At 42.4% G+C, this 15,500-nt stretch overlaps 1 protein-coding gene across 1 annotated transcript in view; it reads left to right on the top strand.

Moving 5' to 3' along the window:
• The window catches only part of POLR3B (RNA polymerase III subunit B), a 115,929-nt gene extending 115,123 nt beyond the window's left edge, over positions 1 to 806 (top strand). Inside the window, exon 28 of the mRNA XM_027107434.1 lies at positions 6 to 806. Within this exon, the coding sequence (XP_026963235.1) occupies positions 6 to 135 (130 nt within the window). The 3' untranslated portion in view covers positions 136 to 806. The remainder of the gene's footprint in view (positions 1 to 5) is intronic.
• Positions 807 to 15,500: the final 14,694 nt, after the last annotated feature.

Consider the following 15,500-nt stretch of genomic DNA (forward strand, 5'->3'; position numbering starts at 1 on the left):
TTCAGGTGCCATTTCTGCAAGTCGTCCTGCCACGTGTCCTCCCTGCGCATCCCGTACGCCTGCAAGCTGCTCTTCCAGGAGCTGCAGTCGATGAACATTATCCCCAGGTTGAAATTGTCCAAGTACAATGAGTAAGGATGGAAAAAATGGTTATTTAAAGAGAATAGTTGGTATGTTAAACACAGTGGAAAGCGGAAGGGTGGAAGGCATGAGGACCACTTCTGCTCCCGGGAATAATTCCTTTGAATGTTCTCTTTCTCTGCAAAAACAAACAAACAACAACAACAAGAACCCCACGAAATTGATGGAGAGGCTTTTTATACATTAGGAGACTGGCTGAACAACCTTGATCAACAAGCCACGGGCCACGGAGGAGGTGCCAACAACATGGACTGTAACAAAGTCTCTCATCCGTGTACCGATGTGATTCACGAGTGGACATGACCTAAAAGATAAATAAACTTTTATTTATGTTCTGGTATCTTGAAATTTACTCATTAGAAAGACCTTCCTCCTTAAAAAAAAAAAAAAAATTGGGGGTTAAATAAAACTCAGATTCTTATGAAGCGGGAAGGACGTGAAGAATCTTTTTGAGTGGGTTGACTCGGCCTTTGTCCAGGAGGTTGATCTGAGCAGTATCTGACGGAAAGACAACTGCGGGAAGCTGGGAAAGCGAATGGTAAGAGGGTTGCGGTTCTTGTGCGGTGAGGAGATACATTTTCCCAACAAATGAATCTTGTCTGTATATACCCAACTTTTAAATTCTAACCTTGGTAAAGATAATAAATGTCTTCCTACCATCTTAAGCAAGTTTGCCAAGGATGTCACATTTTCTTAAGGACTGCTACTCTTCTGAACCTCCGTGATCGTACCATACAATAATATTTGTTGAATATCTGCAAATAATTCCATGGATGTTCTTTAAGTTTTCTGTCCTTTCCATTCCTGCCAGGCTGTTAGCTGTCCATTTTGTTTTTAATCTGACAGCCTTCTTCATCCAATTCTAGGTTGTTCTTAATTGCTGTGCCCTGAAGGCAGATAAATATTTGTGTTAGGGATTGTTTATAAAATAAGTCAGAAAAGCTTTGAGTAATGGTCTGAGGCTGCATTCCCAGCATGTCACATTGAACATGTCCCACAGAATATTAATAGGTATCATACACCAACAGGAATCAAGGTCCAGTGTCAAATAAGGTTGTAAAACTGCGTGTATCCCAGTTAAACATACCAAGGACTTTTTCAAAGCCTTTATCAAGCTACTGTGTGCTGGGACTCTTCAAAAGAGGGAGCCAGGCTAGTCACTGACTTGAGAACCCAACCTTGACAGTCTCACTCAGGTGTAAGAGTCCTCGAGGCTTCACAGGACACGCTCCAGGGGAGTAAACCTTCCCCAGACATCTCCACGTGTCTCCATTCCCTTCAGGGACTCAGTAGGATTACGAGGGCAGAGGAGTTTGAATGCCCAGATCTTCGGTTCTGTCGGTGGTTCCTTCCTTGCATCTGGCTTTGTCATTCTCAAAAGTGATGGTGCCTAAAGACGACTGAATTAGATTGAATGTATATGTACTGCACTTTGTGAGCCATGTAAGGAGCTTTGTAGGGTGATTCTGACTATTTCCCGTTATGTGACAACTCCACTTATCAACTCTGCTGAAGACGCCATTGCCCTGCCCTGTGAGGCGTGCCACGTCAGCGAACACGGGGAAGAGCTGCCAGGACACGGCGTGCTGAGTGGCATGGGGGTTACGTCACAGTACTCGGTACCTCCCTGTGTGAGGCCCTGTACTGAGGATAGAAGGGGCAGGACATGACCTCTGCCCTAAGGAGCTCAGAACCCACTGGAGGAGGCCAGGACACCAGCTAGGAACGCTGTCCCTCAATCAGTGCTAAGGCTTAACCCCGGCAGTGCTGAGGGAGCTCCCAGGGCAAATGATTAGCTGTGCTCTGGAAATTCAAGAACACTTCACAAGCGTGATTATGCCCTTTCTACAGCTAAAGAAACTGAGGCACCAGGACAGGATTAAAGACGCAGATGTAGAGAATGGACTTGAGGACACGGGGAGGGGGACGGGTAAGCTGGGACAAAGTGAGAGAGTGGCATGGACTTATATACACTACCAAATGTAAAACAGATAGCTAGTGGGAAGCAGCTGCATAGCGCAGGGAGATCAGCTGGGTGCTTTGTGTCCACCTAGAGGGGAGGGATAGGGAGGGTGGGAGGGAGACACGAGAGGGAGGGGATATGGGGATATATGTATATGTATAACTGATTCACTTTGTTATACAGCAGAAACTAACACACCATTGTAAAGCAATTATACTCCAATAAAGATATTTAAAAAAAAAAAGAAACAGAGGCACCACGTGGCTGACTCACCCAGGGCCCTACCGCTAACAGGGACCAGTATGGGCCTTGAAACCAGGCTTCCCGATTTGTAGGGCCCTCTGGGTCTCATCCATGATTCTGTTTTTCAATCACTAAATGTGACAATTTTTTTTATTCAGATGCCACTGAGTATTTGAATTTCTTAAACATCTTTTTTCAAAAACAGTTCAGGCAGTTCTGATCATTTTGAGGGTAGTCGCCTAACCTAGGAAGTCAGTTCTCCACGTTATCAAAGATCTAGAAAGTGTGGGTTCCAAACTGAGACATCCTTAGAGGAAACAATTGTGTCGGGTTGATAATTTCAAAAACTAGCAAATACTACATTTGAATAGCTAGTTGACTGAATAATATATTAATAAAAAGAGGCCAGAATTGGTGTTAGTCCTACTACAGTTTTATTTTGTTATTTGTAAGTTCCTTGTTTTAAAAACTACCAGTTAGATTTCCATTTCCAGTAATGATAGTAACCTTTTGCAGGCCACCCTCGAAGCACTTTTTCCCTCAAGGCTTTGCCAGGCTGGAATTGGCACAAGGATGAGAGGCTAAAAAGCCAGGTCAGGGCTTCCCTGGTGGCGCAGTGGTTGGGAGTCCGCCTGCCGATGCAGGGGACACGGGTTCGTGCCCCTGTCCGGGAAGATCCCACATGCAGCGGAGCGGCTGGGCCCGTGAGCCATGGCCGCTGAGCCTGCGGCCATAATTTATAGGCCATAAATATAATAAAAGTTATAATATAATAAATAGTTGTTATAATAACAACTATTAACAATGGAATAAATCAATTGTGGGATGTTTGCACAGTGGAACACTATATAGTGATGAAAAGCCTCATACAGTATCACAGATAATCTCACAACTGTAATAGTGGGTAAAAAAAAAGTTAAATACAAAGGAATACATACTGGATCAGTTCCATTTAAATTCAAAAATAAGCAGAACTAATCTATGATCTAAGAAATCTTGATAACAGTTCCTGTGTAGAGTGGGTGGCTGGTGACTCTGTAGTACAGGAAGGGGGCTTCTAGGGTGCTGGCCATATTTTTTTGACCTGAGTTGGTCACATGGGTGTGTTAATGAAAATGCACTAAGCTGTATACACAGGATTTTTCACTTTTCTGAATATACATTATACTTCAACAAATAAGTTTTTTATAAGAACAGAGGTTCTAAACCTGTGTTTGTCTCTTCACTTAATAGTTTTGTCACCCCAAATATGTTATCTTTGCTTTAGTTTACCCATCTTCAAAATGGGAAAAATAACAGTACTGACAGCCAGGGACATTTTTAGGGTTAAATGAGATAATACATCTAAATGACTCAGCGCAGTACCTGGCACGTAATGAGTGTTCACATGTGCTTGTTACTGTTCTCACTGATAGTCCCATACTCCTCACAGTGCTGCCAGGACTGGCCTTATCCTGCACAGCGTCATCAGGAAAGGGTTAGGAAAAGCAAGCCCCAGGTTTCCTCTGGAAGAAGGAGTTTGGGAACCAGGGCCAAGGGCAGAGACTGTAGGTTTTTACAAAAGCTGTTTGTGAAAGCCGCCCCGTTTCATGGTGATGGGGGGGAAGGAGGGTGCTGGGATTAGAGAACACACTTCCCTGGAACAACTATTTACCGCTGACATCAAAGTGAGGCCTTTTGTCAGTGTGGGAGTCCCGGAATAGTTTCTGGAAGCCCAGAGAGCCAGGTCTCAAAATGCTTCCATGTGTGAAGAGTCTAGTAAAGGGGGAGAGGGCTTGATTGGGTGCTATATAATGGGATAGTTTTCAGCTGCTTCAGAGCATTTGGGGCCAACGCCTTCATTTGCAGTGATGAGTCACAAGAGAATAAGCACAGGAGGGCTGGTGGCTGGGCCCGTCCACTGCTCAGCCGGCTGAGGAATAGAGAAGCCAGGTTCTGAGAGACCTGTAAGTAAGTCCTTTGTGAGACGGATGGTCAGAAAAGTGACTATAAAAATAGCACCTCTTTACCATCCATATTTACTCCATATGTGTTTTGAGCACAGCTGACTAAAAGTTGGATTTTTACTACATCAGTCCCACGGGGCCAAGGTTGGTGGGAAACTAATGTCAAGCCTTTAAAGACGCCATTTTAAATGGAGAAAAAAAAAAAAAAGCAGTGGCAATCCAGAAGTATATATACTGTTTGTTACCAAAGCGAAGCTACCAGTTTGGGTTTCAGACACAGGCTCCAGAAGCAATTAAGAGATTTGCTTCAGCAAATCAAGTTTATTGTGATCAGGATGTCATGGCAGAAATTCTCAGGACAACCTGAAACTCACATTTTCACTCAGGTCTAAAATCTCAGACCATAATCCAAGGACTTAAAATATTTTTCAAGTCTGGGTAATAGCTCTCATTCCATGCATAATAAACTTTAAGTCTGGTTAACTCCCAATCATCCACATTAATGAAGGCAAGGAGTGGTGTGAATAAATTAACAAGGATGATGGATCCAGAATCTTTTGTGTTGGATGCTGGGGTGAAGTTTACATTCACATTTTTAATATAATTTGAGTGGAGTTTTGGTGAATTTGCTATACGTTAAATAGGGACTCCTACGAACACCGTCTCTGAAGAAGCTGGAATAATAATACCCTTTACGGTTAAGTAATGATGACAGATCTTTGGAGGGGGTGGGGTAGCCTGACTCAAAGTGTGATCCCTGGACCAGCGGCATCAGTGTCACCTGGGAACTTTTTAGGAATTTTGGGTGGAACCCAGCGATCTATGGTTTAACAAGCCCTCCAGGTGGTTCCAATGCAGGCTAAACGTTGAGACCCACTGTTGTAAGCTACATGAAGAGCTTTGGATCCCATCCTCTCTCAGAGCCAGCCTTTGGATTTTTAGGGGTGCTGAAGAACCCACACCTTGGGAACTAGCTCCCCACTTTCCTCTCTTTCTGTGGCATGACTTCCCCTTAAGCAGCAGATTGTATTAGACCACGCCTCCCACAGGGCTCCAGCCCCACCTTTCCAGCCTCCCCTACCCCACCCCTGGAGAAGCTCCTCTCCAGCAACCTGGGGTGCTGCTCTCACTTGTGCTAACTGGTTTCTGACGCTGGCCCTGTGGTGTCCGCTTTCTCCTTCTGCAGCTTCTTTCTACTCAGTACCAGATCTGCCTGCCAGCCCCACAGACATATCCCACATCGAAGGGGGCCTTTCTGAAGTGACTGTCTGGAAAGCTCCAGTCTCTGTCCCTGTCCCTGCTGGGCATTTCAGTCTGGTGTCCAGGTCCGCCCAGGGATGCCCCAGCGCCGCCTCTCCCCAAGCAAAGCACAAAGGCAGCAGATGAGCTCTGGGTGCTGCACAGCTCCCTTGGGCCCCGTGGGCTACCATCACAGTTCGGTGCTGTGATTTTTCCTACTCCTTGCAGGTGCTGAGCCTGCAAGAGTGGGTGTGGGAGCCCCAGAGCCACGTAACCTTGGAGCTGCCACCTGAACATGAATTGGCAGTGGTGTTACCAACAGAAGGAGAGGGCAGAGCCACTCTGGCCTTCCTACTCTGTGCATGTGAACGCAGCAGAGGCACCGCCATGCCCTGCGCTGGAGCTGGACGCCCAGGTCTTCCCCTAATGTGCCAAGTCTCAGTCTTCTCATCTGTTCCACAGAGTATAACCTGCCTGTCTGCCTCCACCACTCCACCCAGGCTTGTACAGGGTCAGAATAGGACCACCCCACAGGTTTGTTGTGATGAGATGAGTTAATTCCAGTGAACAGTGCCTGCCCCTTGGTAAACACTCAGTAAAGGTTAGCTTTCCTCTCCCAATATATGTAAACACCAGACTAGACCAGAGTTTCTCAGCCTCGGTGCTATTGACATTTTGGGCCGAATAATTCTTTTTGTGGGGCACTGACCTGTGCACGGTAGGATGTTGAGCATCACCTCTGGCCTCTACCCACTAGATGCCAGTAACATCCCCCTGGTCCTGATGATCAAGAATGTCTCCAGACAATGCGTATGAAAGTGGTTTAAATTACAAAGCAAATGAGAACAATTTTAGACTGTAGTTATATGGATTTGTCCTCAGTACACTGACAGCCAACGTGCCTCTGGATGAGCGAGTGACTATACTAACAAATGTTATCATGAACCACGAAGCCCTTGTCTTTTCTTCAATGTACCAGTCGTAAATGGCATCAGATAAAACATGTCAATCATGTTGGTCGTTAAGTTAATTAAGTTTCATTCCTATTGTAAAATGTGCTTTTATATATCTGATGATAATGTTACAGATACCAAAAAATATGACTAGTTATAATATACGTTTTTATTCACATCTGCCCACAGCCTGGCGTTGTATTAGATCTCGCCATTTTTTGTTTTTGTCAAAGATGCATGCTGATTCTCATCTTTTACCCAATCAAACCTCAGCTTTGCATCTGCCTGCCATGTGGCAGGGACTGTTCAGCCCCCAGTCTACCCCAAAGCCAAAGACTGCCCTCCCTTTGAATAGTCCTGTGGGAGTAAATGGGGTCATAGCCCTCCTAGCAAGCCAGAGTACTGTCTGCACTTTAAGATGACAGCACTAGGGCTGGGACTCCAGAGCCGGAATCTCAGTAGCAGCAACTGTCTTTCTGAGTTACTGGAAATTTTCCTTCATCGTTACTCTCGGTCTTGCTTGTCCCAAGTAGGTCTACAATCTGTCAGGACCTGAAACATACCAACATCAGTCCAGAAAATGAAACAGGAAGCTGTTAGTGATTCGTTACCTGCTGTACCTGCAGGGAGAGTTACTCTAATTACCTTACTCAGTGTCAGATGTTACCAAAATCTAGGAGTAAATATTTGTAGAGACTGAGGCAGACATGGTTCTGATAGTACAGATGTTGTAGGACCTTTTTCTATTAAATAAAGTCAGGGATGCAAGTACCCATACATGTGCTTCTATTCTGTGTCTGGATCCCTTTGGCAGCTCTCTGATTAATCGTGGCAGTCTACCCTGCTAAACCTGAATTTGGCCTCAGACCCTTGAACACCAGGCTCAGTTAGCCATCACCCACCCATGGGTATGCCAGAGCATACCATGGTTGGGAGCTAGGACTCTGCAGTCAGGCTGCCTGCCTTCAAATCCTGGCTCCACCACCGACTAGCTATATAATCTTAGGCAAATTATTTTGCCTCAGTTTCCTCATCTGTAAAAATGGGGTAAGAATACTCAGTTCACGTGACCAACATAATGAGTGCTCAATAAATACAGCTCTCGTTATGATTGATTAGAAGTGACTTCCGTATGGAACCTATTTGCCTTTCCTCTATAATAGCATTTCTTCTCTTTCTGAATTAAGTTCAATTCAGCTGTGTGGTTTGTTACCTTCGCAGGGCAGCCTATCATGCTGATAAAGCGAAGGTTTGATTTTTTTTTTTTACATCTTTATTGGAGTATAATTGCTTTACAATGCTGTGTTAGTTTCTGCTGTATAACACAGTGAATCAGCTACGTGTATACATACATCCCCATATCCCCTCCCTCTTGTGTGTCCCTCCCACCCTCCTTATCCCACCCCTCTAGGTGGTCACAAAGCACCAAGCTGATCTCCCTGTGCTATGCAGCTGCTTCCCACTAGCTATTTTACATTAGTATATTACATATATACACATTAGGTAGGGTATATATGTCGATGCTACTTTGTCCCCAGCCTACCCTTACCCCTCCCCGTGTCCTCAAGTGCATTCTCTAGTAGGTCTGCATGTTCATTCCCGTCTTGCCCCTAGGTTCTCCATGACCATTTTTTTTTCAGATTCCATATATATATGTTAGCATATGGTATTTGTTTTTCTCTTTCTGACTTACTTCACTCTGTATGACAGACTCTAGGTCCATCCACCTCACTACAAATAACTCAATTTCGTTTCTTTTTATGACTGAGTAATACTCCATTGTATATATGTGCCACATCTTCTTTATCCATTCATCTGTCGATGGACACTTAGGTTGCTTCCATGTCCTGGCTATTGTAAATAGAGCTTCAATGAACATTGTGGTACATAACTCTTTTGGAATTATGGTTTTCTTAGGGTATATGCCCAGTAGTGGGATTGCTGGGTCATCTGGTAGTTCTATTTTTAGTTTTTTAAGGAACCTCCATACTGTTCTCCATAGTGGCTGTATCAATTTACATTCCCACCAACAGTGTATGAGGGTTCCCTTTTCTCCACACCCTCTCCAGCATTTATTGTTTGTAGATTTTTTTGATGATGGCCATTCTGACCGGTGCGAGATGATATCGCATTGTAGTTTTGATTTGCATTTCTCTAATGATTAATGATGTTGGGCATTCTTTCATGTGTTTTTGGCAATCTGTATATCTTCTTTGGAGAAATGTCCATTTAGGTCTTCCTCCCATTTTTGGATTGGGTTGTTTGTTTTTTGTTTTTTGTTTTTTTGATATTGAGCTGCATGAGCTGCTTGTAAATTTTGGAGATTAATCCTTTGTCAGTTGCTTCATTTGCAAATATTTCTCCCATTCTGAGTGTTGTCTTTTCATCTTGTTTATGGCTTCCTTTGCTGTGCAAAAGCTTTTAAGTTTCATTTGCTCCCACTTGTTTATTTTTGTTTTTATTTCCATTTCTCTAGGAGGTGGGTCAAAAAGGATCTTGCTGTGATTTATATCACAGAGTGTTCTGCCTATGTTTTCCTCTAAGAGTTTGATCGTTTCTGGCCTTACATTTAGGTCTTTAATCCATTTTGAGCTTATTTTTGTGTATGGTGTTAAGGAGTGTTCTAATTTCATTCTTTTACATTTAGCTGTCCAGTTTTCCCAGCACCACTTATTGAAGAGGCTGTCTTTTCTCCATTGTAAATTCTTGCCTCCTTTATCAAAGATAAGGTGACCATATGTGCATGGGTTTATCTCTGGGCTTTCTATCCTGTTCCATTGATCTATATTTCTGTTTTTGTGCCAGTACCATACTGTCTTGATTACTGTAGCTTTGTAGTATAGTCTGACATCCGGGAGCCTGATTCCTCCAGCTCCGTTTTTCTTTCTCAAGATTGCTTTGGCTGTTTGGGGTCTTTTGTGTTTCCATACAAATTGTGAAATATTTTGTTCTAGTTCTGTGAGAAATGACAGTGGTAGTTTGATAGAGATTGCATTGAATCTGTAGATTGCTTTGGGTAGTATAGTCATTTTCACAATCTTGATTCTTCCAATCCAGGAACATGTTATTTCTCTCCATCAGTTTGTATCATCTTTAATTTCTTCCATCAGTGTCTTATAATTTTCTGCATACAAGTCTTTTGTCTCCTTAGGTAGGTTTATTCCTAGGTATTTTATTCTTTTTGTTGCAGTGGTAAATGGGAGTGTTTTCTTAATTTCACTTTCAGATTTTTCATCATTAGTGTATAGGAATGCAAGAAGTTTCTGTGTATTAATGTTGTATATTGCTACTTTACCAAATTCATTGATTAGCTCTAGTAGTTTTCTGGTGGCATCTTTAAGATTCTCTATGTATAGTATCATGTCATCTGCAAACAGTGACAGGTTTACTTGTTCTTTTCTGATTTGGATTCCTTTTATTTCTTTTTCTTCTCTGATTGCTGTGGCTAAAACTTCCAAAACTATGTTGAATAATAGTGGTGAGAGTGGGCAACCTTGTCTTGTTCCTGATCTTACTGGAAATGGTGTCAGTTTTTCACCATTGAGGATGATGTTGTCTGTGGGTTTGTCATATATGGCCTTTATTATGTTGAGGAAAGTTCCCTCTATGCCTACTTTCTGCAGGGATTTTATCATAAATGGGTGTTGAATTTTGTCGAAAGTTTCTCTGCATCTATTGAGATGATCATACGGTTTTTCTCCTTCAATTTGTTAATATGGTGTATCACATTGAGTGATTTGCGTATATTGAAGAATGCTTGCATTCCTGGGACAAACCCCACTTGATCATGGTGTATGATCCTTTTAATGTGCTGTTAGATTCTGTTTGCTAGTATTTTGTTGAGGATTTTTACATCTATGTTCATCAGTGATGTTGGCCTGTAGTTTCCTTTCTTTGTGACATCATTGTCTGGTTTTGGTATCAGGGTGATGGTGGCCTCATATATTGAGTTTAGGAGTGTTCCTCCCTCTGCTACATTTTGGAAGAGTTTGAGAAGGATAGATGTTAGCTCTTCTCTAAATGTTTGATAAAATTCGCCTGTGAAGCCATCTAGTCCTGGGCTTTTGTTTGGTGGAAGGTTTTTAATCACAGTTTCAATTTCAGTGCTTGTGGTGGGTCTGTTTATGTTTTCTATTTCTTCCTGGTTCAGTCTAGGAAGGTTGTGCTTTTCTAAGAATTTGTCAATTCCTTCCAGGTTGTCCATTTTATTGACATATAGTTGCTTGTAGTAATCGCTCATGATCCTTTGTATTTCTGCAGTGTCAGTTGTTACTTCTCCTTTTTCATTTCTAATTCTGTTGATTTGAGTCTTCTCCCTTTTTTTCTTGATGAGTCTGGCTAATGGTTTATCAGTTTTGTTTATTTTCTCAAAGAACCAGCTTTTACTTCTATTGATCTTTGCTATCGTTTCCTTCATTTATTTCTGATCTGATCTTTATGATTTCTTTCCTTCTGCTAACTTTGGGGTTTTTTTGTTCTTCTTTCTCTAATTGCTTTAGGTGTAAGGTTAGGTTTTTAATTGGAGACGTTTCTTGTTTCTTGAGGTAGAATTGTATTGCTATAAACTTCCCTCTTAGAACTGCTGCATCCCATAGGTTTTAGGTCATTGTGTTTTCATTGTCATTTATTTCTAGGTATTTTTTGATTTCCTCTTTGATTTCTTCAGTGATCTCTTGATTATTAAGTAGTGTGTATTGTTTAGCCTCCATGTGTTTGTATTTTTACCGTTTTTTCCTGTAATTGATATCTAGTCTCATAGCGCTGTGGTCAGAAAAGATACTTGATACAATTTCAGTTTTCTTAAATTTGTCAAGGCTTGATCTGTGACCCAAGATATGGTGTATCCTGGAGAATGTTCCATGAGCACTTGAGAAGAATGTGTATTCTGTTGTTTTTGGATGGAATGTCCTATAAATATCAATTAAGTCGATCTTATTTAATGTGTCATTTAAAGCTTGTGTTTCCTTATTTATTTTCATTTTGGATGATCTGTCCATTGGTGAAAATGGGGTGATAAAGTCCCCTACTATTGTGTTACTGTTGATTTCCCCTTTTATGGCTGTTAGCATTTGCCTTATGTATTGAGGTGCTCCTATGTTAGGTGCATAAATATTTACAATTGTTATATCTTCTCCTGGGATTGCTTCCTTGATCATTGTGTAGTGTCCTTCTTTGTGTCTTGTAATAGTCTATTTTAACGTTTATTTTGTCTGATATGATAATTGCTACTCCAGCTTTCTTTTGATTTCCATTTGCATGGAATATCTTTTTCCATCCCCTCACTTTTCAGTCTGTATGTGTCTCTAGGTTTGAAGTGGGTCTCTTGTAGACAGCATATATATAGGTCTTATTTTTGTATCCACTCAGCCAGTCTTTGTCTTTTGGTTGGAGCATTTAATCCATTTACATTTAAGGTAATTATCAATATGTATGTTCCTGTTACCATTTTCTTAATTGTTTTGGGTTTGTTATTGTAGGTCTTTTCCTTCTCTTGTGTTTCCTGCCTAGAGAAGTTCCTTTAGCATTTGTTGTACAGCTGGTTTGGAGGTGCTGAATTCTCTTAACTTTTGCTTGTCTGTAAAGGTTTTACTTTCTCTGTCGAATCTGAATAAGATCCTTGCCGGGTAGAGTAATCGTGGTTGCAGGTTTTTTCCTTTCATCACTTTAAAAATGTCCTGCCACTCCCTTCTGGCTTGCAGAGTTTCTGCTGAAAGATCAACTGTTAACCTTATGGGGATTCCCTTGTAAGTTATTTGTTTCTTTTCCCTTGCTGCTTTTAATATTTTTTCTTTGTCTTTAATTTTTGATAGTTTGATTAATATGTGTCTTGGCGTGTTTCTCTTTGGATTTATCCTGTATGGGACTCTCTGTGCTTCCTGGACTTGATTGACTATTTCCTTTCCCATATTAAGGAAGTTTTCAACTATAATCTCTTCAGATATTTTCTCAGTCCTTTTCTTTTTCTCTTCTCCTTCTGGGACCCCTATAATATAATTCAAATGTTGGTGCGTTTAATGTTGTCCTTGAGGTCTCTGAGACTGTACTCAATTCTTTTCATTCTTTTTTCTTTATTCTGCTCTGCGGTAGTTATTTCCACTCTTTTATCTTCCAGGTGACTTATCTGTTCTGTTGCCTCAGTTATTCTGCTACTGATTCCTTCTAGAGAGTTTTTAATTTCATTTATTGTGTTGTTCATCATTGCTTCTTTGCTCTTTAGTTCTTTAGGTCCATGTTAAACGGTTATTGTATTTTCTTCATTCTATTTTCAAGACTTTGGATCACCTTTACTATCATTACTCTGCATTCTTTTTCAGGTAGACTGCCTATCTCCTCTTCATTTATTGGGTCTGGTGGGTTTTTACTTTGCTTCTTCATCTGCTGCATATTTCTCTGCCTTCTCCTTTTGTTTAACTTACTGTGTTTGGGGTCTCCTTTTCTCAGGCTGCAGGTTCGTAGTTTCTGGGTTTTTTTGGTGTCTGCCCCCCGTGCGTGAGGTTGGTTCAGTGGGTTGTGTAGCCTTCCTGGTGGAAGGGACTGGTGCCTGTGTTTCTGTGGGTGGGCCTGGATCTTGTCTTTCTGATGGGCAGGGCCACATCCGGTGGTGTGTTTTGGGGTGTCTGTGAACTTAGTATGTTTTTAGGCAGCCTCTCTACTAATGGGTGGGGTTGTTTTCCTGTCTTGCTAGTTGTTTGGCATAGGGCATCTAGCACTGGAGTTTGCTGGCCGTTGGGTGGAGCTGGGTCTTAGCGTTGAGACAGAGATCTCTGGGAGAGCTCTCACCGATTGATATTACATGGGGCTGGGATGTCTCTGGTGGTCCAGTGTCCTGAACTCGGCTCTCCCACCTCAGAGGCTCAGGCCTGACACCAGGCCGCAGCACCAAGACCCTGTCAGCCACACAGCTCAGAAGAAAAGGGAGAAAAAAAGAAAGAAAGAAAAAAAGGAAAAAAAAATATTAAAATAAAATAAATAAAGAAGAGAGCAACCAAACCAATAAACAAATCCACCAATGTTAATAAGCGCTGAACACTAAACTAAGATAAACATAAAAATCGGAAACAAATCAGTCACAGACAGTAAACCCCAAGTCTACGTTTGCTCCCAAAGTCCACTGCCACGATTTGGGATGATTCGTTGTCTAGTCAGTTATTCTACAGATGCAGGGTACATCGAGTTGATTGTGGAGATTTACTCCGCTGCTCCGAGGCTGCTGGGAGAGATTTCCCTTTCTCTCCTTCGTTTGCGCAGCTCCTGGGGTTCAGCTTTGGATTTGCCCCACCTCTGCATATAGGTTGCCTGAGGGCATCTGTTCCCTTTTGGGAGGTCTGAGGTCTTCTGCCAGCATTCAGTAGGTGTTCTGTGAGAGTTGTTCCACATGTATATGTATTTTTGATGTATTTGTGGAGAGGAAGGTGATCTCCACATCTTACTCCTCCGCCATCTTGACGGTCTCCCAAGGGTTTGATCTCGGTTGGAGCCATAAGTTTAAATGTGCCCCTCACTTTCATTCAAACACTCCCAAATGTGTGCCTTAGTTACAGTGGAGACTGGGTCAAAGTGTGTGGTTGACTGAAAGTGAAGTCATTTCCACTCTTGGAAAACAAACAGCTTCAAGTATTTGCCTAATACTTGGTTACGAGCACAGTCTTCGTGTGTTCAAGAAATTCAGGATGTGCACATGGCATTGTTGGCCTTCCCATCTGGCATCCTGACTCCCTCAGTTACCAGATTTTATATACTTATATTCATATATATATATTCATATTCAGCTGTGTGCATTGAACTCCGCACTAATGTCCCCCATGCAAGAATCTGATGACCTGCGTAAGAAAGAATTTGTGTCTGAAGGAATCTTTGGCTTATGTGCAAAGGAAAATGTCTCCCCTGGAAAAATGCAGGCCTTACACATTTAGCAGACCCTCGTGTCCACAGAAACAGTCATTGGCAATTAGGCGACCACCGAAAGATCAGAGACAGGAGCCTGCACATGAAATAGAGGCGTCGTGCGGAGATCGCCGCCTTGTGTCTCTGAGTTATAGGCAGCTGAGGCTGCCTCCCCCCCCAGGCCCAGTCTACTCTGAGCTTTTCCTGCTGTGGACAGAGGCCCTGGGGACTTCGATGCACCCCAGTTTTCATGCAGCTCGCTGATCCCTTTTCACATGAATGAAAACCGCCTTTGATTTTGAATACTCACGTCTGTTTTGTGTAACACTTAACCGATGTGCCAGAATCATTCTGTACCTTAAAGGGGGTCTCGCACTGGGTTATTAAAATCAGTCCTTCTGTGAAGAGTCACTTTGCTTACTTAAAGGATAACCGCCCTGCCTGTCTTAATGATGCTCATCTCGTTAAACCTGGATTAGGGAAAAGAGGGGCAAGCAGACCAGCAGTTGGAACACAGCCAGAGCCTATCGATGAGTTGGTCCAGCTACAGGAGAGGCTTCAAAGCGCTATTACCTGCTGATCAGCTGATCTGGAGCTCCCTAAGCCTTTCAATCCTGTTCCTCTTTGGGAACTCTGCTTCAGAGCTTTAATTGCAGTTAGAATCCTGGGAAGGCAATAGAGACCTTGAACCAGTGGGTCTACTTCATTTGTTCAGATGACATAATGGGCTGTTTGATTATCATTGGAATTCCCCGTCTCTGGAGAGGTCCGAGGAGAAGTTAAACCATTAATCCATTCAACCAGCATTCTCTGTTTCTTCTAAGTGGAGGGCTTTCTACTAAGTCCTGGGAAGGTAGCCATGAGTTAGATGCTCAAAATTGGGAGGGAAGACAGAAGCTACAACACAAGGAGGAGAGAGGCTGCCCTGTACACATGTAACTTTGGCAAATTCAACTATATGCTCAGCATTGGAAAAGAGAAGGAAGGGTAGTATTTAAACAAGGCAGACAACTCTGCTCTCATCTCCCCCTTGTCGAGTCTAGATTACATGAAACATGATCTGCTGTCTCCTCATGGCTCTCACAGTGTGAGAATCTCTGCTCTGGTGTGAGTTTCTAGAATTAAAAAGAT

Source organism: Aethalodelphis obliquidens, unplaced genomic scaffold (assembly GCF_003676395.1).
Source record: "Aethalodelphis obliquidens isolate GAN/ISIS:26980383/991018 unplaced genomic scaffold, ASM367639v1 scaffold8, whole genome shotgun sequence".
In the NCBI taxonomy this organism is placed as follows: domain Eukaryota; kingdom Metazoa; phylum Chordata; class Mammalia; order Artiodactyla; family Delphinidae; genus Aethalodelphis; species Aethalodelphis obliquidens.